General features: G+C 39.7%; 1 protein-coding gene and 1 pseudogene across 4 annotated transcripts in view; one reads left to right on the top strand and one right to left on the bottom strand.

The window, feature by feature from the left end:
- Positions 1 to 23,852, bottom strand: part of MTHFD2L (methylenetetrahydrofolate dehydrogenase (NADP+ dependent) 2 like) — a 128,596-nt gene that overhangs the window by 12,475 nt on the left and 92,269 nt on the right. For 2 of the 4 annotated variants that reach the window (XM_059385218.1, XM_059385222.1), the window contains 2 exons: positions 16,284 to 16,409; positions 14,909 to 15,342 (listed from right to left, as the gene is read on the bottom strand). The exons of 1 other annotated variant lie outside the window; for it this stretch is intronic. In XM_059385218.1, coding sequence (XP_059241201.1) covers positions 15,077 to 15,342; positions 16,284 to 16,409 — 392 coding nt within the window. In that variant the 3' untranslated portion in view covers positions 14,909 to 15,076. Of the gene's footprint in view, positions 1 to 14,908; positions 15,343 to 16,283; positions 16,410 to 23,852 lie in introns of those variants that run through there. One more of the 4 variants, XM_059385227.1, reaches the window with a different exon arrangement.
- On the top strand, positions 18,512 to 19,272 carry LOC132015985 (small ribosomal subunit protein eS1-like; annotated as a pseudogene).

Raw genomic sequence — 23,852 nt, 5'->3', positions numbered from 1 at the left:
TTTTTTTTTTTTTTTTTTTTTTTTTTTTTTTTTTTTTGTTGGTTTTACAATACCACAGACTAATAGTTCTGTATTAGTGATCTACGTCAAAAATAGTACCATTTCATTAGAAACTGGCAATACTCTCTTACTTTCCCATCTTGTAGAACACATACTTAGGAGTAAAGAGTACTAAAATCCCTTCCAAAAGAAGCTTACTTTAAATTAAAAGAGATGAACATAGGGAAAAGAAAAAAATAAAAAGGAGAGGGGAAGGCAAACCATAAAACAGACTCTAAGCTATAGAGAACACAGTGAGGGCTGCTGGAGGGGAGGGGTAGAGGGATGGGTTAAATGGGTGGTGGGCATTAAGGAAGGCACCTGTGATGAGCACTGGGTGTTACTTGTAAGTGATGAATGACTACATTCTACTCTTGAAACTGGTTTTACACTATACATTAACTAACTAGTACTTAAATAAAAGCTTGAAGCATAAAAAAAAAAAAAAAAGAGGAAGAAGAAACTTATTTTAACATTTAATCTGGAGAATATAAATTCCATGAAAGCAGGAACTTTATCCTGTGCATGGCTATTGCCCCAGTACCTCGAAGGTGTGCTTCATGAGAAATACGTGTTGAGTAGATCAACGAATGACTCAATGGATATATTGTTACTGGATCTGGATTGTTGTAGGTTAATAACATGCTTGATGTTAACTTGAGTGGCAGCTTTTGTTCCCATTAAGACAGTTTGAAGGAACTACTTCTGTAATGTAAGAGTCACATTAGAGATTTATAAGTACAGAGGAGGATCATACACTTGACCAAGGGTATGACTAAGAAGGCTGAGACCTGCTGTGGGGATGGACAGATAAAAGAAATATAGGACAAGAAGCTCACTGTACAGCGGCATATAATTCAGTAGACAACAGCTGAGTAGAAGTCTAAGGTAGTATAGGATTAAGAACAAAATGAACAAGGCATATGGGACCTGCTACAGGAACTTGGAGAAGGTGGGGATAGGCATGAGTGCTTTAAAGTGGCTTTGTATGATTTGTGGGTGAAGAGCAGACTTGGCCAGAAGAAAGTTGAGGCCAGAAAAGCAACAAGGGACAGGGTGGTAATGCAAAGTTACATACTTCTGGATTAGTTCAGAAGTGAGGATGGAGAGGGAGGTGAGTCATGTGAGCGCACAAGTGCACACACACACACACACACTCTGTCTTTTGCCAGGCACTGTGCTCAGCAAGTCACATACATTAGCTCAGGTGAGGCGATTATTTCATTTAATCTTCATAACAACTTTATAAGATAGCCATTATTATCTCAGTTTTTCAGATGATAAAATCAAGTCTCAGAGAGGTGAAGTGATTTGCCTAAGATCATAATTGTTTTATGCAACAGAACCAGGATTCAAAACTAAGTCAGCTTGACTGCAAATTATAATATTTTAAGAAAGATTGGACACAATATCGAAAGAGAAAGGAGGGACAACGTAAATCTCAGGTTTCAAAGGTGAGATACTGTGCGTACAAAGACATCTGGAAGTGACTGTGGTTTTAGTTCCACATCTAGTAGTTTCTTAGAAAATGGTATGGGGCTTCTATAATAATTCTAGACCTCTTTTGTCCTCATATTTTGACTATTGGGTTAGAATTTTGCAGAATAATTCTGACCGGATAGAGTCCCAAATTATAGAGTCCCTTTTGTTGTAGGAGGGCTTTCATGGCTTTGAAGAATGCAAAGTAAGCCTCCAGCTACTTGGGGCATAATTCACGACTGTTTACAATGTCTCATTTCCCTTGTTCAACAATGGTGAGCATACTATTGGGTCCAAAAGACCTTTTGCAGTTTTCTTCTTTGCCTTTGGTCTGCTATTTTTCACCTGGAAAGAGCCCCTTTTTCTCTTTCTCTGTCCACTCTCTACCCTATACACACACACACTTGGGTAAAATTCATCTTTTCAGACTCATCTCAAAAGGATTCTAGAACTGGCGCTTTCACTCTTGCTTACTTGAAAACTCTTAAGAGTCGTAATTGATTCTCTTCTTTCTTTTATATCTAATCATTCAGCCAATCCTTCCAATTCGTCCTTTAAATTCTATCTATCATCTAACCACCTGTTAACACCTTCACCCATTACTGTGTTGGCCCACACCTCATCTTGGATAATTTCTTACTTGGATAATTATAATAGCCTCCTAACAGGTACCCTATTTATATCCTAACCTCTCTAAGGTCTATTTGCCATCAGTAGCAGAGTAATCCTGTTAAAAAGCAAGTCAAATGTCATTTCTTTGCCCCAAATTTTCTTTCTTTTTTTTTTTTTTAAGATTTTATTTATTTATTTGACAGAGAGAGATCACAAGTAGACAGAGAGGCAGGCAGAGAGAGAGAGGGGAGGAAGCAGGCTCCCCGCTGAGCAGAGAGCCCGATGCGGGACTCCATCCCAGGACCCTGAGATCATGACCTGAGCTGAAGGCAGCAGCTTAACCCACTGAGCCACCCAGGCGCCCTGCCCCAAATTTTCTAATAGCTTTCCAATGTATTTAAAGTAAAGTCCAAATTTCTTTCCACAGCCCTGCATGATATGGTATCTCTGCTGTTGCTTCTTTGACTTATTCTCCATGATTCTTCCCTTTATTTACTCTGAGCCCGTAACAATGGCCTTATGGCACTCATGATAGCCAGCAGGCACGCTGGTCCTCAAGGTCTTCACGCTTGCTGCTCCGTGTGTGGGGGCTAGTCCTCTCCCCTATATCCACATGGCTCCCTCCCTCACTTTGTTCAGGCTGGTGGTGCGCCTTCCCTGCACACCTGCTTTAAGCAACCTTACTCTCTAATTCTCTAGTCTCCCTTATCTTGTTTCGTTTTTGTAACAGCAAACACTTCCTAATATATTATATGGCTATGTATGTATTTGTTTATTATCTGTCTTCTCCCACCAGATGTAAGTTACCTGGGGGTTAGGACTTTGCCTCTTCAGATCAGTGCCGCGCCTCGAGTGCCTATCACAATGTCTGACAAATAACATTGCTCCAAATCCTTCTGCATTCCAGCCTCAGCCTCTCTCTGGCCTCCAGGAATTCCTGGGAGAGCCAAGGGAGGCTCCTTCCCTTCCCACTGTGCTCCTTAGCTCTGTTTGCAAAGGGTTGTTGTGAGGGACCAGAGAAGTCCCTTGGACTACAGTGCTGGAAATCATGGGCCAGGAAGAAAATCACTAGCAGGGAATGGGCTCAGCTGTTGTGACCCCTGCAAGGCTGATAAAGACCATCCTTGGCATAGTTTAAGAAAAGGGCAAGTTGTAAGCTGGGATCTGGGCCTTCTTTTCTTCCTTACTCTCTATGGCAGTTGGCCTACGGGTCCCCTTTCCCTCCCTCCCTAGGACCGTCCTCTCCCTATCCACATACTCCTCTCCAAGTTTAAGCACTGAACATCATGAAAATTACTCTTCTCATTAGTTCAATGAACTGCTGTTGTTGGTTCTGTGTCATCCCTCTGCAGCCTAGAGGGTGAGGTAGCCCAGCTCCAGGAGGGCATTTGGTCCCATTGCTCTCCCAGCATATCCATGGGAGGGTACAAGAGGGCCCCAAAGGAGGCTCTGAAGAGCAAGCAAGACACTCAAGAGCAGAGAGCAAACAAATAACACTAGGAGGGAACACCCTGCCCATGCCCCAGTACCCACTGTGTCCCATCCTGAACCTAGAGCCCCCACACTGTATTTTTGTTAATTTAATTGAGATATAATTTATATGAAACATTAAACTTAAAATGTACAACCTGGTGATTTGATACATTTATATATTACAATATGATTACCACCCTGTCTTTACTTAACACCTCTATCACACCACATAATTATAATTTCCTCTCTGTGAGAAAACATTTAAGATCTAGTTTTTAAGCAATTTTGAAATATATAATATGGTATTGTTAGCTATAATCAGTATGCTATGCATCAGAGCTCCAGAACTTACTCACTTTCTAGTTGCAAGTTTGTATCCTTTAACATCTTCCTAGTTCCCCAACCCCCCCCCCCCAGCCCCTGGGAACTACCATTCTACTTTGCTTTGGCAAGTTCAAGTTTTTCATATTCCACATATAAGTAATACCACACAGGATTTGTCTTTGTCCGACCTATTTCATTAAGCATAATCCCCTCAAGGTCCATCCATGCTGTCACAAGTGGCACGATTTCCTTCTATCTTATGGCTGAAAATATTCATTTGAATGAATATATATATATATATATATATATATATATACGACATCTTTACCCCTTATCCATTGACTGACACTTTTGTTCCATAGCTTGGCTATTGTGAATAATGCTGCAATAAACATGGTTACACAGGTATCTTTTTGATAACCTATTCTTTTATATTTTATTTTATTTCTTTTCAGTGTTCCAAAATTGATTGTTTATGCACCATACCCAGTACTCCATGCAATATGTGCCCTCCTTAATACCCACACCAGGCTCACATAACCCTCCAACCCCCTCCAAAACCCTCAATTTGTTTCTCAGAGTCCACAGTCTTTCATGGTTTGTCTCCCCCTCCAATTTCCCCCAACTCACTTCTCCTCTCCATTTCCCAATGACCTCCGTGTTACTCCTTATGCTCCACAAAAAAGTGAAACCATATGATAATTGACTCTCTCTCTGCTTGACTTACTTCACTCAGCATAATCTCTCCAGTCCCATCCATATTGATACAAAAGTTGGGTATTCATCCTTTCTGGTGGAGGCATAATACTCCATTGTGTATATGGACCACATCTTCCTTATCCATTTGTCTGTTGAAAGGTATCTTGGTTCTTTCCACAGTTTGGTGACATGACTATTGCTGCTATGAACACTGAGGTACAGGTGGCCCTTCTTTTCACCACATCTGTATCTTTGGGGCAAATACCCAGTAATACAATTGCAGGGTCATAGAATGACTCTATTTTTAATTTCTTAAGGAATCGCCACACTGTTTTCCAAAGTGGCTGCACCAACTTGAATTCCCACCAACAGTGTAAGAGGGTTCTCCTTTCTCCACATCCTCTCCAACACTTGTTTCCTGTCTTGTTAATCTTTGCCATTCTAACTGGTGTAAGGTGATCTCTCAATGTGGTTTTGATTTGAATCTCCCTGATGGCTAATGATGATGAACATTTTTTTCATGTGTCTGTTAGCCATTTGTATGTCTTCTTTGGAACAAGAACCCAGGACCTGACGGATTCCCTGGAGAATTCTACCAAACATTCAATGAAGAAATAATACCTGTTCTCCTGAAGCTGTTTCAAAAAATAGAAACAGAACAAAAACTTCCAGACTCTTTTTAGGAAGTCAGCATTACCCTGATCCCCAAACCAGGCAAAGACCCCACCAAAAAGGAGAATTTCACCCAAATATCCCTGAGGAATATGGATGCTAAGATTCTCAACAAGATCCTAGCTAATAGTATCCAAAGGTACATTAAAAAGATTATCCACCATGTCCAGGCAGGACTTAACCCTGGGATGCAAGGGTGGTTCAACATTCGCAAATCAATCAATGTGACAGAACAAATCAATAAGAGAAGACAGAAGAACCACATGGTCTTCTCAATTGATGTAGAAAAAGCATTTGATGTAGAAAAAGCATCCATTCCTGATTAAAATGATTCAAAGTATAGGGATAGAGGGAACATTCCTCAACTTCATAAAATCTATTTATGAAAAACCCACAGCAAATATCATCCTCAATGGGGAAAAGCTGACAGCCTTCCCTTTCAGATCAGGAACACGACAAGGATGTCCACTCTCACCACTCTTGCTCAACATAGTACTAGAAGTCCTAGCAACAGCACTCAGACAACAAAAAGAAATAAAAGGTATTCAAATTGGCAATGAAGAGTCAAACTCTCTTTCTTCGCAGATGACATGATACTTTATATGGAAAACCGAAAAGACTCCACCACCTAAACTACTAGAACTCATACAGCAATTCAGTAACATGGAAGGATACAAAATCAATGCACAGACTTTCTCATACACTAACAAGGAAAATAAAGAAAGGGAAATTAGAGAAGTTATTCCATTTACTATAGCACCAAGAACCATAAGATACCTGGGAATAAACCTAACCAAAGAGGTAAATGATCTGTACTCGAGGAACTACAGAACACTCATGAAAGAAATTGAAGAAGACACAAATAGATGGAAAACCACTCCATGCTCATGGATCGGAAGAATAAACATTGTTAAAATGTCTATACTGTCTAGAGCAATCTATACTTTCAATGCCATCCCAATAAAAATTTCACTGGCATTTTTCAAAGAGCTGGAACAAATAATCCTAAAATTTGTATGGAACCAAAAGAGATCCCAAATTGCTAAGGAAATGTTGAAAAAGAAAAAACAAAACTGGGGGCATCATGTTACCTGATTTCAAGCTTTACTACAAAGCTGTGATCACCAAGACAGCATGGTACTGGCACAAAAACAGACACATAGACCAGTGGAACAGAGTAGAGAGACCAGATATGGACCCTCAACTCTATAGGCAAATAATCTTTGACAAAGCAGGAAAAAATATCCAATGGAAAAAAGATAGTCTCTTAAATAAATGGTGCTGGGAAAATTGGACAGCTATGTGTAGAGGAATGAAACTCAACAATTCTCTTAGACTATACTCAAAGATAAACTCGAAATGGATAAAAGACCTCAACATGAGGCAGGAATCTATCAAAATTCTAGAGGAGAACATAGGCAGTAACCTCTTCGACATCGGCCACAGCAACTTCTTTGAAGATATGTTACCAAAGGCAAAGGAAACAAAAGTGAAAGTGGGACTTCATCAGGATCAAAACTTCTGCACAGCAAAGGAAACAGTCAACAAAACGAAGAAGTAGCCCACAGAATGGGAGAAGATATTCGCAAATGACACTACAGACAAAGGGCTGATATCCAAGATCTATAAAGAACTCCTCAAACTCAACACACACAAAACAGATAATCACATCAAAAAATGATAACCTGTTCTTATTTGCTTTGGATACATACTCAGAAGTGGTATTGTTGGATCATAAAATCAACATACAGAAATCAGTTTTGTTCCTATACACTAACAATGAAAGAAATGAAAAAGAAATAAAGAAAACTATCTCATTCACAATAGTATCAAAAACAATAAAATACTTACAAATAAATTGAACTAAGGAAATGAAGGATCTGTACAATGGAAATTACATGACTTTGATGAAGAACATTGAAGAAGACACACAGAAAAGTGGAAAGCTATCCCATGCTCATGGGCTGGAAGAATTAATTGTGTTGCAGTGTCCATACTACCCAAAGCCATCTATAGATTCAGTGCAATTCCCACCAAAACTCCAATGGCATTTTTCAGAGAGATAATAAAAAAATTGAATGAAATCACTGAAGACCCTGAATAGTCACAGCAATTCTGAGAAAGAAGAACAAAGCTAGAGGCATCACACTTCCTGATTTCAAACTATACTATAAAGCTATAGTAATCAAGGCAGTATGGGAGTGGCATAAAAACAGGCACATAGACCAAAGGAACAAAGTAGAAAGCCCAGAAATAAATTGCTGCATGTAAGGTCAACTATTATTTGACAAGGTAGCCAAGAACACTTCATGTGGAAAGGACACGGTCTTCAGGAAATGGGTCAGGGGAAACTAAAGAACAATACATAGAAAAATGAAATTGAACCCCTGTCTTCTGCTTACAAAAATTAAGTCAAATGAATTAAAAACTTAAACATAAAACCAGATACCATAAAATTTCTAGAAGAAAACATAGGGGGAAAGCCCTTTGACACTGGTGTTAGAAATGATCTTTCGGACACGACACCAAAAGCAAAAGACACAAGAACAAAAATCAACAAGTGGAACTACATCCAGCAACAACAACAAAACCTTTCTGCACAGCAAAAGAAATGATCAACAAGATGAAAAGGCACTCTATAAAATGGGAAAAAATATTTGCAAATCATGTATCACATAAGGGGTTATTATCCAAAATACCTTATAAAAGTACCTGAAGAATGTAACAACTAATAAACGAAGGAAAAAAATCCAATTAAAGGGACGCCTGGGTGGCTCAGTGGGTTAGGCGACTGCCTTCGGCTCGGGTCATGATCTCAGGGTCCTGGGATGGAGTCCCACATTGGGCTCTCTGCTCAGCGAGGAGCCTGCTTCCTCCTCTCTCTCTCTCTCTGCCTGCCTCTCTGCCTACTTGTGATCTCTCTCTGTCAAGTAAATAAATAAAATCTTAAAAGAAATCCAATTAAAACATTGACAGATGACACAGACATTTTTCCAAAGAAGACATCTGAATGGCCAATTAGTACACGAAAAGATGCTCAACATCAGCCATCATCAGGGAACTATCTGGCAAGGCATACACACAAAAACCTCAGGACTTGAACCAGGAGACATGCAGAGTCTGTGTGGGGATCAACAGATGGGCTTTCTCACAGGCTTGTCCCTCATTCCTGCAGGTTTGCCCAGAGCGTACTTACCTAAAACTGCCTAGAACTACTACTACTGTTCTCACTACTGGAGTGTCTCTAGGGAGTGCCTGGCCCAGGCCTTTGATCTCCAGCAGAGCCTCAGAGCAGTAGCAACAGCCCCATCTCTTGAGGCTGGAAGGTCCTGCATCCTCTGCAGGTTCCCATCTGAGGTTTCTAGCCCACTTCTCGGCCAAATGACCCAATTCAGTCAAGGCTGGCCTATCCTCTATTGTTATTCTACGTATCTGGGATCCTCGCCTCACCCACTCTGATCTATCCTTGGTACTCTAGGAACCTGTTCTCAAGAGGTAGGTCACCTGGGGCCAGTATGTGTCACAGCAAGACCAGCAGGGCAGAAGGAAGCTCAGGGATGACCCCAGCTGGCTCCCCTCCTAGGAGCTTGCCCGAAGCAGACCTCACGCTCTCCTGACACGCCTCCCTGTGTGGGTTTCTCTTTCTTGTTTGGTCACGATAGGTGGTAATTCATACGCCTGTCCTATTTGGGACCAGTTGTCGATGGCATCTGAGTCAGGGTAAGACCTAGATCTATTCCCCTTGCTATTTTTCCGACTCCTGAATATATTGCATGGCATGCATTTCAGTAAAAGCATGGCTTAGTGAATTTGAAGGGCTGCACAGAAGACATCAGTAATGATCAAGAGATCAAAAATAAGGTCAGTAAAGAGACCTAAGAATTGGAAACCACAAAGGGACTCGATTTTCAACATGGCATGAAGTTGTCAAAAAGTGTCTAGTTTTCAGGCGCCTGGGTAGCTCAGTTGGTTAAGCACCCAACTCTTGATTTGGGCTCAGGTCATGATCTCAGGATTGTGAGACTGAGCCCCATGTCAGGCTTTGTGCTGGGCATGGAGACATGGGATTCTCTCTCTCCCCCTCTGTTCACTCCTCCACACCCGCTCATATGCACGCTCTCTCTCTAAAAAAAATAAAAATAAAAACCAAAAGTGTCTAGTCTTTACCAATGATTGAATAATAAAACTAAGCTTACTTAGAACTGATGACATTGTGGTGAGATTGTACTATTCACATATTACAAATCTACATATACTTTATCTACAGAGTTCATGGTTAATACTGGACGATCTAAGCCAAGGTATCTTCACTGACATTGGGCGTCCACTAACTCCACAGGAAAGAGCTGATAAGTGGATCACGCTTTGAAACTGACAAAAAAGCAAGCAATGAGATTGTATATGGAGGTTTTCACAGCCAAATGAATTAAAGGTAGACTGAATGGTGTGTGGGGGCTGGATGAAGAAATCTCTCTCTATTCCGAGTAAGAGATCAGTTCTCAAGTTCGCACGTACAGAATGGATCATTCTTCATCCAAGCATGATTTCCCATCTAGAGACTATGGATGGATTCCACACCTCTTTCCCTCCCTGTGGAGTGGACCTGTGGCTATATTCTGATCAATTTTCTTAAAGAGCAGCCACTTGTCTTTATCTCTCTTTCACCTTTCAATGGAAGAAAACATGGATAAGGAGGCAATTCAACTTCAGCTGTGTAGATAAGAAGAGAACGCTCAAGTGGAACAGTGTTATGGGCTGAACTGTGTCTCCCCCAACTTCATACGCTGAAGTCCTAACCATCAGTACCTCAGAATGTGACTACATTTGGTGATTAAGATGATGCCATTAGGGTGGATCCTCATTTAATATGGCTGGTGTCCTTGCAAGAGGAGGAAAATTGGACACAGAAATATACAGAGAAAGACAATGTGAAGACAGGGAGAAGTTGGCCACCTCTGCGTCCTGGAGAAACAACGCTGGTGACACTTTGATCTCTGACTTTTAGCCTCCAGAATGGTGAGAAATAAATTTCTGTTATTTAAGCCACACGGTGTTTAGTACTTCCTTATGGAACTTTTATCAAGTGAATACAAACAGTTTGAAAAAAGAGTCATCCCTGAAGGAAGAAGAGCTAACTCCAGACGTTAGCAGGAGAGAGCTAAACTAGCTGGTTGAAACACATCTCTTTTGGGGTCCCTTTGTAATGACTACTTAACCTATCCTCCAGTATCATCCTTAGAGGGGGAAAAACAGAAACTGCATTTAAAAAAGAGACAGAGTGAGGCAAACTATGATATATTCACTAAACATAACCAGGAACCAGGGCTTCAGTGTGGAAAACAGCTGATAAAAACCTAAGGGTATAAGTCACATATTCCTCAAACTACCTAACATAGGCACACAAGATATCTGGAAGCAAGTACAGTTAAAAAAAAAAAAAAAAAAATGGTTGCGTCAGAGTCGACACTCTTTTCCAAATAATGTGGCTTCTCTACTTTTATAATTTAAAACTGTTTCGTTGACACTGTAATGTACCTTTAGACTTTTCTCAGTAATTTCTATGTATTCCTGTTAACTTTAAGTCAGCGGACAGAATTGCTCTTAGACATTAGCCTCACCTATTCTGACTGAGAAAAGCTCCATATTGTTCCTACTTCGTTCCTTCCTCGTCAGCAGTTCTTCCCAGCATTGTCTTGTTCCCTGCGTTGGTCCAGACAAGGAGTGCGGAGGTGTGCTCAGAGACGGAACACAGGGAGGAAAGATGGGAGGGAAGAAGGAGCGAGACGTTCCAGTTCCTTTCGTTCCACTGCAGTCCCTGAGGAATCCCTCATAAAACTGAAGCGAAGCTACTAAAAGCTGCCGAAGATTGTAGAAACATCTGTGTGGTAGCCACGAGGTGCAAATGAGGCCTGAGAATTTGCCAGCGTGAATGAAGTTAGCTGAATTAACAGCACGGGAAGTCAGTAATTAGATAGTTCGGCTCACCGAATCCATTCAGCAAATTGCAGTCATAAAAGCAGTATAGTTATGAGCTTGTCCAGTGCTCCAGACGGCTTCCCAGTCAGAAGTGATTTACAATTCATGCCACATAATCTCTTGTTTCTACCTTATGAAGATACACTCTTCTTTGTGAGAAATGCATGAAGTTTCTTTCAAAGCTGCTAGTAGAAAATGACCAGGTGAAAGTAGATAGGTCCAATTGTTTTTGTTGCTATTTTTAAAAATCTGTATAGCAAATCTAAATTTTTCAAGATAGATTATTTATTGTGTGTTGTTAGTAAGGAAAACAATTCTTAGACACAAAATAATTTTATCACGGATGCTTTTAAATACTGTTTCTTCATGCAATGCCTTAAATTAGAGGGGAGAGGCTCATTCAGGTAATAGAAGGGGAAGGGTGTGCATTTGTCAAATTTTGGAAGCAATGATGAACTATCTTGAATGCTATAATTAAGGAACAACTTAAACCAAAATAGCATTTCAATTTAGTAATAACTTCAAGGCCCTATGAACTCCTCAAGGCATGCAGAGAGGAATGGTTTTGTTGGTGGTGTTCAATGACCTATAAAAATGTTTGTCATAATATTAAAAACTCTCTTCCTATGGTTTGTACATGGATAGGGAATTGAAAATAGTAGGAAAACATGTATTTAGTATGCCATAATTTATTGAAAACATTAGAAACATTGAGAATTAATGTGTTCTATTTATTTTCAAAGACTTATCAAGAGTAGTTTGAACAGTGTTTTGAGTTCTTCTGCTTATACACCATGCAGTACTGGGTAAGTATCTTCCCTACTCCTTGGGGAATTTTAGATTCCTTTCCAAATCTGAGTCTGCTTCCACCATTTTGTACTTGCCCTTTCAACGTCACGAAAGAGAGTTCTTTCAATGTGAAGATTTACGCCAGCACCGCTTTCCTCGTTTTCGTGGGTGAGCTCGCCTTCGCTGAGTTCCTCCAGCTGTGTACCCAGCACCTCGCCAAGGGCAAGTGGTGGCGATCCCGACATCCCATGTCACCTACTGCAAACTCTACCGTCCACATCACTGCTTTCCATTTTTTTCCTAGCACTTCCCTCGGTCTGGGATCTCTTTTTGCAAAATGTCATGTGGCTTAGTAGTGGGGGTCATCTGAACCAAGTAAAGGTGTACCACGAATGTAAACTGAAGGAAGGGACGTCATCAGCTGCTGGTCACAGGGCACATCGGTTATTTGCATCATGATTTGCAGGTGGAAGAGTGAGCAGAGGAGTGCACACTGCCTGTGGCTACAGTTAATACGGCACGCTCCCTGAACTCTCAACTACTTTGTCCTTCCGTCCCTAAACCGCGGTAACTGGAATCTGGGCACATTAGACCAGGTAGAGTGAGGACAGGTGGATGTGGATACTGTTATCTAGGCACTTTTAGAACTTACTATCACACATATCCTGGGGGAAACATAAAAGAAATAAGTTTGTGTCTCAAAACTAAAGTACTAACCCAGTGAAATACAGAGTAGTGGAGACAACACAGGGTTGAAATTCCAAGTGCCTGGCTATGAACCCACAGTGTCCCATCATGCGTCAGCTGAGGGATGATGCCCAGGCTCCATGTTCCTCTGTAAAATGGGGGATAACAATGCCTTATAGGGTTATCATAAGGATTAAATGAATAATTCAGGTAAAAGGTTGAGAAAGGACAGTAAGCAACTCTCAAACACTATTATTACTAAATAAAAAATAATTCCAAATGATCTGAGAAGAGGGTGTCCCCATGTCAGAAAGCTTCTCCCACCTTCCTTACCCTCCATATAATTTTCTACTAGATCTGCCTGCCTCCTCTCTAGGAATATTGGCAATTTTATGGCGGAGGCGTCACACGATTGTTGGAGGACTGATGAATGGAGAGACAATCTTTTCTCCCTAGGCCACCTTGAGTCATGACCCCCATACCAGGCCACCAGCTCAAGAAGGGCTACTCGATTCTATTCTGGGCTCTGGAGAACAAAGAGGGAAGGAAGCAGAGAATGGAACAGAGGGAAAAATGAGAACGAGAAACACTTGTAGATGAAGGAAGATGCATCTGTTGCACATTATATCTAAATTAAAACAAACCCCTGACATGAACATCAAAAAGAAATATTTAGGGTGATTTATGTCACCTTTCGTCAAGAACTATAGTATAGGGTAAGGGAGCTCTCATGCTGTGTCTGATACAAGATATCACTCATAAATGAGGAGCCCGATTCAAAAGTGAGGCCGAAACATCTAATAATACAGCAGATTACTGGTAGGCATCCACATTTTCTTAGAAAGCAAAAAGACAAAATGCCTCCTGGTTTTACAAATCATTGAATTTACATTATTTACCTATTTCTGCTATTTCCCTAAGGGGGTCAGTTAATGAAATTATTCTTTAAAAATTGTTCCCACCAAAGGCCACCTGTTTCCCTTTACTAGCGAGCTGCACATTTCTGAAAGGACGACTTATTTTCGCGGTTGACTTTACTGGCGTCCACTTGTTTCTGTTGGCTGTATGGTTAGAGCAAAATGCTCACCGATACTCACAAAGCAACCACATTCTTCCGAGGGCACTTTGCAGCCAAGTGCTCCCTCTAAGTTCTGTGGCCTAAGCCAAGTCCAAGTTCCTCCCTCTCAGCCGAGGGATCATCCCTCACCTCAGGTGAAGTCCCGATGAACAACCTGAAGAGCAACTTGTCAAAACCCATCACCCGCCTGCCCCTCTGGGTGCCTGAGTCATGTCCTCGCTGGCAAGGCCTTCTTGACCAAGTCTGGGTCTTCTTAGGGTCCTGGGTCTACGAACCAGGGGCAGGGAACAGGAGTAATATAATCCAGCAGATGGGCATACCTTATGACAGGATTAGAAGATCCTGACCTTCCAAAGGTGGCTGTGTTTTTACCTACTCATTCGGGAGCACTCAGCTAAACGTCCAAGGTCCAAGATGCACCAAGCGTTAGGGCTGGGAAGAGCCTCTGTTATTACTGTTGCCATTTAACTGGTAACATCGCCAACAACCAGAAAGCACATCAGTTCCTAGGTCTAAAAGCACCTCCCAGTCTCCCAGCCTGGTGTTCTTTCCCGGTTATCTTATATCCTTGTTTCTTTTTGCCACTTCCTTTTTTTAAAGTGTCATTATACATTTAGATACCCGTAACTGCTGTTCAGTTTAATAGATTCTACCAAGTGGAGGGATATGCAATCTGAGGTATATTATCTATGTGTGACTAGTCACACATAGATATGAGCATATGCACACACCCCAAAATGCCCACTTTTTTTTTTTTTTAATGTTTGTAGAATACCCCCACAAGCCAAAGAACCTTCTGGGCTACACCTAAGAATGCACGGAAATTGTCTGAGACCCATGGGCAAGCACATGAGAGAAGGATCCTAAAAGATGTGTTGAACTGCTGGGGAAGCTTGCCCTACCAGCATGGTCGAGGTTGTGCACTGCAAATATCTGCTTTTCTTGCCTCATGCTGGGTTCTGCCTATGCTACCTGGGTACATCATAAGCGTACAGTGATTTTGCAGTAAGTGCGTGGTAACTGTAATGTTATCAGGAAGCAGAATGACCGTACAAGGATAAGAAATAAAATAAGGTCAGGTTTTAAAATGAAATGTTTCCTTTATTCTTTTTGTGTTGAGAAATTCAAATAAATCATCGATACCTGACATTACTGATTGGACATGACAAATGAAATAAAGAAATGAGGTCACTTCCTAAAGAGTTTGGCACATAGACGTGACACACACATACACACAAGCGCCCATGGTCACATGGAGAGCCACACTTCTTCACGGGAAGCTCCATCCCTAGCAGGGACCGCGGGAATGACAGCCTGTGAGGACAGCAGTGTGTTCTCCCCACTATTTCTTATTTGCACTTCTGTCCCCACAATGTACTGCAGTACAAGTGTCCTTGGAGTTTCTTTTCTTTTTTTAAGCACCAGGCTCAGGCAGTATGCTTGGGTGCCTGGGTGTTTGGTTTCATTCAATACCATGCTTGGACTTGGGTAAACCATTGGCTGATGACCAGATTCTAAGAAAAAATGTAAAATTTGGAATTACTTTAAAAAGGGCATCATCTATTATTCTTTTCAGTTTGTCTATAAAGACACAGGTATAGTTGATACAGTTGTTGACATGGCCTTGCTTTTTTTGGCCAGATGATCAATCCAATATAGATAGTATTTCTAATATGAAAAAAATCTCCATTTACTTGACTAAATTCATATCTTATGGGACATCTAAGATTCCTAGATTATACTGAAAACCTGAATGCATATAAGCATTTGATGAAGATATTGGAAGGAAAATTGGATTACGGGGAAACTATCTTTGCAGGGGCTCAGTAGAGATAAGGCATGGAGTTAGAATTGTTTGTTACTACTCATTTGATGCCTTATCTCCATCAATGGCCACAGAAATGTTAATCTAGTTCCTCTTCCTCATCCCCTTTAAAACACAAGTAAAGAATGTTGTCTTGAATTAACCAGGTAACTCTCTAGATTTGAAATATTGTTAGGATTAGCAAACACACCCCAAGATGCCTTCTGGTTTTAAGAGTGAATGGCTGAAGATACAGCACAGAGGGCAAAGGACAGAGACACACTTCAAAAAAATCAAAATAATGCCTGGTACAAAAGGCCAGCTGAGTTCTTTCACTAAAAACCTGCATTATAAGGACTTTAATCTTAAAACTAAATATTAATGGTGTAATTATATTTTTCTCCCAGAAGTAAGAGGAGAAAAGAAAAGAAGAAATAAAGAAAGGAAGAAAAGAAGGGAAGAAGGAAGAGGGAGGAAGGAAAGGTAGAAATAAGTGATGATTACACTCCTGTCCCTCAGAGGAAAGAGGTGCAGTGATCAATAATGTAGTTAAAGCCTGCATCAAATACAAAGGTTCTCTTTCCACTATCAAAATCTGCAAAGTAGAATTTTTCATTTGCTTCACTCCTAAAAAGAGATAGAGTTTATTACCTTCAAAGTCCACATCTCCCACCAATTTTGTCTTTCCCGTCACTGGGTCATGGACGTAGTTGATACCCACATCGATTACAGCAGCACCTTCTTTAACCATATCTGATGTAATCAACTTTGGAATACCTGAAGGCAAAACAGAGTTGGAAAATACTTCACCTTCATCCTTGAGCATAGCAAAGGTTTATATATCTAATGTTTCATTGTCATGGGTTTAAAAGATGTACAGAATACACTGTTTCTAGGAAGAAATGTGATCATTTGATCATTTCTTGATCAAGCAGAAGAAGAAAGGCACATGGTGGCTTCTGTGCATGAAATCCTGCCTGGATTGACCCTTTCACCTCTGAGATTGCTACCAGACTTCTCCAGATGGGCACCCAGTGGAGTAGCATCCTTTCGTATTTCATGCACTGTAAATAACATGGGGGCCTTTTGGACATGAAGCAGCCTCCTGTCCAGGTTGGGTGGAGTGAAAACTCTTTGGAAATTGGAGGTAGAGAAAAGGAAGGGTGGAGTGGGAGGGGGAAGGTGAATAAAAAGAAAACAATGAGATGATAATAATTTGAATTCTCAGGGTTGTAGTAAATAGTCAAGTACTGCACACGTCATGGTATCACATCAACTCTAAACACAATGTTACCTTGGAATTTCTTTTCATTTTTTCTTGGTTTCTTTGATTCATTATGTTTGTATATGACTTGGAAAGGTATATGATATACTCAGCTCTACTCACTATTTCTCCACTGCAGTGAAAGATAACTTACGTCTTACGTTGCCGTTCATTTTCTAGAATGATTTTCTTAACTTTATTTCAAGTCTGACAGTGCCAGCTAACAGGGGTTAATGTTCCAATTATTTTTGTTAATTACTAAGATACCATCCCCAAACTTAGTGTCTTAAAACAACACTTCATTATTACATTTCACGGTTTTGTGGGTTGACTGAGCTCAGGAGTTGGGTCTTCCTTGGGGGTCTTTCATAGAGCTGGAATCTGACGGTGGCTAAGGCTGGAGCTATCCCAAGATGTGACTGGGCTGATTGTGCAAGATGGCTGACTCACAGGGCTGCACTTGCTGTTCGTGCTTGGTGGAGCTCAGTGGGGGCTATCAGCTGGAGCACACAGACGTGGCCTCTCCTGTGGCTTGGGATTCCGGCAGCTGGCTTCCAAGAATGAGTGTTCCAAGAAACGGGGACCAGAAGTTGCCACTAGCTCAAGGATGGAAACTGGGAGCTGGCACAGTATCACTTCTGTCATATTCTATCAGCTAGCCAGTGACAGAATCCACTTGGATTTCAAGGACAGAGAGTCCACTTTTTAGTGAGAGGAAAATCAAAGATTTTGCGGCCATCTTTATAACCATCGTGTCTAGGAGGTGATTTACTCATTTTCACATTCTACATCCCTTGGAAGAAAAAGACACATGCTGTGTTGTCAGAGGCTTTCTGCTACATTTAAACTATTAATTTAAACATTCCATGGGGTGCCTAGGTGGCTCAGTCATGAAGTAGCTGCCCTCAGATCAGGTCATGATCCCAGGGTCCTAGGACTGAGACCCGCATTGGGCTCCCTGCTCAGCGGAAAGCCTGCTTCTTGCTCTCACACTCCCTTGATTGTGTTCCCTCTCTCAGTATCTCTCTGTCTCTGTCAAATAAACACAATCTTAAAAAAATTAATAAACATTTCAGATGGCTTAAATGTCACTTTGTCGACATATGATTTTTAATACAAATAAGAATTTAAAGGCTGGGATGCCTGGATGGCTCAGTGGATTAAGTGTCTGCCTTCAGCTCAGGTCATAATCCCAGGAGAGTCCCACATTGGCTCTTTGATCAGTGGGAGTCTGCTTTTCCCTCTGCCTGCTGCTCCCCCTGCCTGTGCTTGCTTGAGCGCTCTCTCTCTCTCTCTCTGGCAAATAAATAAATAAATAATAAAATCTTTAAAAAAAAAATTAAAAGCCATAAGGAAATGATCGGAGCTAAAATAGATGTAGCTATCTGATAGGTTCCTCAACCACGTAATAATATAACCAATGAGGCACTGATGTTTGAAATATGTTATTTCTCTTGCTTTCTTATCCTAGCCCATAGAACTTCTTCCTTTTTATCAGGTCTAGCATAGATACTAAGCACTGTTCTAAAGATAGTCATAAATCCTATTTCTTCTTGGAATCCAATAGAAAAAGAAAACATAGCCTTTTGGCTCCCTGAGCAGTGCCACGGCGGTCAACAAGAACAAGCACCTTATGAAAGGTGGCAAAAGGGAGCCAAGAAGAAAGCAGTTGATCCATTTTTGAAGAAAGACTGGTATGATGTGAAAGCACCAGCTATGACCAATGCAAGAAATTTTGGAAAAACATTAGTTACAAGAACACAAAGAACCAAAATAGGATCTGATGGCCTCAAGGGCCGTGTATTTAAAGTGAGCCTTGTTGATCTGTAGAATGATGAAATTGTACTTAGAAAATTCAAGCTAATTACTGAGGATGTTCAGGGCAAAAACTGTCTTACTAATATCCATGGAATGGATCTTATCCACAACAGAATGTGCTTCATGGTCAATAACCAGCAGACCATGACTGAAGCTCATGTTGATGTCAAGACTACTTTGTCTATTTTGTGTTGGTTTTACTGAAAAATACAACAATCAGATTTTGCTCAGCACCGACAGGCACCCCAAATTCAGAAAAAGATGATGGAAATCATGACCTGAGAGGTGCAGAAAACAACTTGAAAGAAGTGGCCAAGAAATTGATTCCAGATAGCCTCAGGAAAGACACAGAATGGCCTTGTCAATCTATTTATTCACTGCATGATGTTTTTCTTTGTTAGAAAAGTAAAAACGCTGAAGAAGGCCAAGTTTGAGTTGGGAAAGCTCATGGAGCTTCACAATGAAAGTAGTTGTTCTGGAGAAGCCACTGGGGATGAGACCAGTGCTAAAGTTGAATGAGCTGATGGATGTGAGCCACCAGTCCAAGAATCAGTTTAAAATTCAGACTTTTAGTGCTCACAAAGAAAATAAATAAATAAATAAATAAATAAATAAATAAGTAAGTAAATAAAAATACCTTATTGAGGTATTTAATTTCTAATCATTCTTTTTATATAATCTAAGCTTGGTGAATCATGTTCTGAACTGCGGGTGGTGTGAACTTTTCTGAACTGTTGTATGGATTTTATCCATTGTTCTTAGTTACTGCAGAGCTCCAAAAGGGTAGTGATCTATTTTAAGCTGTAGTGATCTGAATGGAAGTTGTACAGATGGTTAATGAAAGTAAATATTCTCTTTAAAAAGGAAAAAAGGACATATATATTGATATATGATATAGCTGCAGGAAATATTTTAAAGATGAAAACGTTGATGAAATAGATATTAAAATCCAGCTACTATGCTTTTGAGAAAGATTCAAATTTCCCTCCCAGCTGTAGCTGTTCATTATGTTTTCTTAGAGAATATCAGACTCACAATAATCAAATGAACAATTTTCAAAATAGAAAGAAATGCATGCTTGACTTTAGTTCTCAGGAAAATTACAAAATGGAAAACCTTAAATACATGATTAATTTTTTCTGAGGATGACATCAGATATGTCCATTTTAGAAAAATCTAGAAAAAATCTTAAGTTTAGGATGAAAATAAAAATCACATAATCATGACATTCAAAGATAGTAAGTATATTTTTATTGTTTTTCTAGGATATATAAATATTTATATGTTATATATAAAATATGATACCTATAACTTTGCCAATATTGTGTTTATGTATCCTACCATTCTGTCATTAAAATTAAATTGTGAGCATCTCCCCATTTTATCAATTATTTGAAACTTAAAACCCACATGAAATAATTTCTTATATAGATTAACATAATAAGTTATACAGTTCTGAAATCTTTCTAATATTTTGCTATTATAATTAAATGCAGTGATGATCATTTCTGTTCAGAAAACCCTGGATGATTTCTATTTATTTATTAATTAATTTATTTTTAACTTTTAACTTTTTTTGTGTGTGTGATTTTATTTTATTTTTTCCAGTGTTCCAAGATTCTGGATGATTTCTTAATTGCAGCATCAAATTTTTTCACTAAACCCTTATTAACATGATGGAGAAACATGGTTGGATGAAAGCTCTCATTGGTATGTCAGGGATAGTTAAATAATGTTTTCTAAAACTGTTGATCAATGCATCTGTAAGAAGTTCTATAGAGGTTTTCTATGAAAAGTATTTGTTGGTGCCATTTAAAAAATATTTTTAAAGAACTTGGAAGAACATACTGGCACCATGATGATGATTTCTTCTTTGTTCTCCTTCAGGTCTATTTTCTGCCTTTCTCTGCTCTACTCTATTCTGGGGCTAATCTTACAGAGGTCTTGCATTCTTCTGATATCTCTTGGAACCCTGTGACAGCCATGAGAATAAACTCAAGATAGCCTACTGGACGATACAAATCCTGTGGAGGAAAGCTGAGTCATTTCAGCTGAGGCCATTGTAGACTAGACTCTAGCTAACCAGCTGAAGGCAGATGCTAGAGAAAGCTCAGTCAAACTCAGAAGAAACAAGCCAAGGTCACCATAACTGACCAGCTGAACACAAAATAATGAGAAATTAAAAAAAAAAAAAAAGGTGGCTGTTTAAAGTGATTGAGATGTTTTGGTTTTTGAACACAGCAGTAGCTGCACAGCCTATATGTGTAAATGAACAAAATCAGAGCAGTTAATACGTAGCCCACTTTGGGATGGCGACTGTAAGTAACAAGAGAATTTAAAGAGGAGATAAATGTATAATTCTGACCAGGTGTTGCACTTGATTAAAAATTCATGAAAGGGGCACCTGAGGGGCTCAGTGGTTAAAGCCTCTGCCTTTGGCTCAGGTCATGATCCCAGGGTCCTGGGATCAAGCCTCACATCGGGTTCTCTGCTCAGCAGGGAGCCTGCTTCCCCCACCACACCTCTGCCTGCCTCTCTGCCTACTTGTGATCTCTGTATGTCAAATAAATAAATAAAATCTTTAAAAATAAATACATAAATAAAAATTCATGAAAAACCAGGGATGCCCAGGTAGCTCAGTCAGTGGGGCATCCTACTTTTGATTTTGGCTCAGGTCATGATCTCAGGGTTGTTGGATGAAGCCCTGTGTCAGGTGTTGGGCTGGACATAGAGTCTACTTGAGATTCTCTCTCTCCCTCTCCTTCTGTCTCTCCCCTCTTCCTTCTCTAAAAGAAAAATCAATCAGTCAATTAATCAATTAGGCTATTCTAAGGCAAACAGAGTCCAGATACAAGGGTATAATGTTTTCCACTATGTTTTCAGCGGAGTTTCTCTGGAAGCACTGGTTGAATTCTAGAGGCTACTCTAGAGAAGAATGATTAGAATGGATCCAGAACTCATGTCATGTGGAGCAAGTGCTATTGAACTAGTTGGTTTAACTGTTTACTACCAGTCTGCAACAGGGTAAACAAGCTCATGCCATGATGTAAAACAATTCTCTCACTAAACACACTGTTTAATTCAGCGAGCTTTCTTTTTTCATAGCAAGGCTCTCTCAGTGAAGGAAGCAGGATGCTGATGTATATTCCAGCTCAGGAGCCTTTTCTCCTTGTGGACCTGTGGTTCCTAGAGGGTAAGAAAGAGTCATGGACCAGTATACTGGTCCACACACTGAATACCTCTGCAATAGAAGAATGGTTGAACAATCTAAGGCTGCTTATCTCAGGAAAAACAAACCAAAGAAACCAAACAACTGAAAACAAAAACAAAACCCAATAATTGTGGTAGTGTCATCAATCGGTTAAACTGAATAGGGTAGATTTACTCTAAATGTTTTCAGAAGTAAGAATGAAAGAAGGAGGGAACACAGGGAATAGCCTTCAGATCATTACAGAGAATATTTTAAGAATAAGAAAATGTTCCACATAAAGATGTGTAGATATATAAAATGGAATACTATGCAGCCATCAAAAAGAGAAATCTTGCCATTTGCAATGGTGTGGATGGAACTAGAGGGTATTATGCTGAGCGAAATAAGCCAGTCAGAGAAAGACAATTATCATACGATCTCTCTGATATGAGGAATTTGAGAGGCAGGGCAGGGGTTCATGGTGGGAAGGGAAGGAAAAAATGAAACAAGATGGGACCTGGGAAGGAGACAAACCATAAGAGACTCTTAATCTCAGGAAACAAATGGAGGGTTGCTGGGGGGTTGGGGGAGGGATAGAGTGGCTCGTTATGGACACTGGGGAGGGTATGTGCTATGGTGAGTGCTGTGAAGTGTGTAAGACTGATGATTCACAGATCTGTACCCCTGAAGTAAATAATACATTATGTTAATTTAAAAAATAAATAAATCATACAAACCTAAAGAAAGGAAAAGAAAGAAAGAAAGAAAGAGGAGATGCTTTACAATGAGAAACTGTATAATGCCCTTATTCCTCACTAGAAATATTCACAATCAGTTAAAGAAGGAATTGATCTGGGAAGGTTAGTAATGCCTTCCATTTCTATGATTCAAACATTGTCTGTTGTATAGTCAAATTAAATGTCCCTTTCTTTCTCTCTCAACTAATTCATTTCTGATCTTTGCAGAATCAAGGATCTGATTCTCATCCTATCATTCTATTAAAGAAAAGAAAAAAATAATATAAACCATATTTAGTGCTCAAATTATAACAAATGTACATATAAAATCTGTCTCAGATATTATAAATACTCCTAGGCATCTATCTACATTGTTGTCTTGTAGAGGCAAATGATTGGAAGTATAAAGTTGTTCATTAATTATATATTTAAATACACTGAAAAGAAATTTCTTAGACAAGATGTACTTAGTTCCCCAAGTATACAAATGTGATATATTTAAATTCTTATATCTGATGACAGTGAAATAGAATTAAAAGCTATTTAAATATTTGCTAAATATTTAAACACCAACAGGTTTTAAATGCTATTAGGATGTGGAGTCAGAGTTTTTTTTTTTTTAAGTTGAAAATGAATAGTGATTTCAAATAACTATTTCCTATGAGATTTATTTATCTATGTATTTATTTATTTATTTTGCTGATAATTCCATGGAAACCTATCCTTAATTCTTATATAATTTGAAGGCTCAAGCATTGTATGTGAGAACCGAAACCATCCACACCCACATAGCTTACTGTATACATTAATATGACTTTACTATTCCACTGTCTTCATCAACATGACTATTATTCCAGGAAGCTCTTGCTCAGAAAATCAAAGTTGTAATTAATTTCACTGTCCTGGGAAGTTATTAAGAAACTCATTTTAATTAATATCTAATTATTTAGCTTTTGAGTAGATAGTATCACATGACTATTTGTTCTCCAAGACCCTTGAAAAATCCTTGCTTCAAAATCCTTTACCTTGTTGTACCCACCAATCCTAAACTTTTGTATTATGTTCCTTACCCAATCCTATGCAAGCCTACACATTGAAAGACTTGCCTTAAAACTAATTCCAACATCTAAAGATCCCAACTTTACTTCCATACTCCAAGACACTACTAAGGTAAACTGGCTCCCAGGGAGTTGTTGGGGGGGGGGGGGGGG

This window comes from Mustela nigripes, chromosome 1 (genome assembly GCF_022355385.1).
Source record: "Mustela nigripes isolate SB6536 chromosome 1, MUSNIG.SB6536, whole genome shotgun sequence".
Taxonomy (NCBI): domain Eukaryota; kingdom Metazoa; phylum Chordata; class Mammalia; order Carnivora; family Mustelidae; genus Mustela; species Mustela nigripes.
This window is presented reverse-complemented; position numbering and strand designations above follow the sequence as displayed.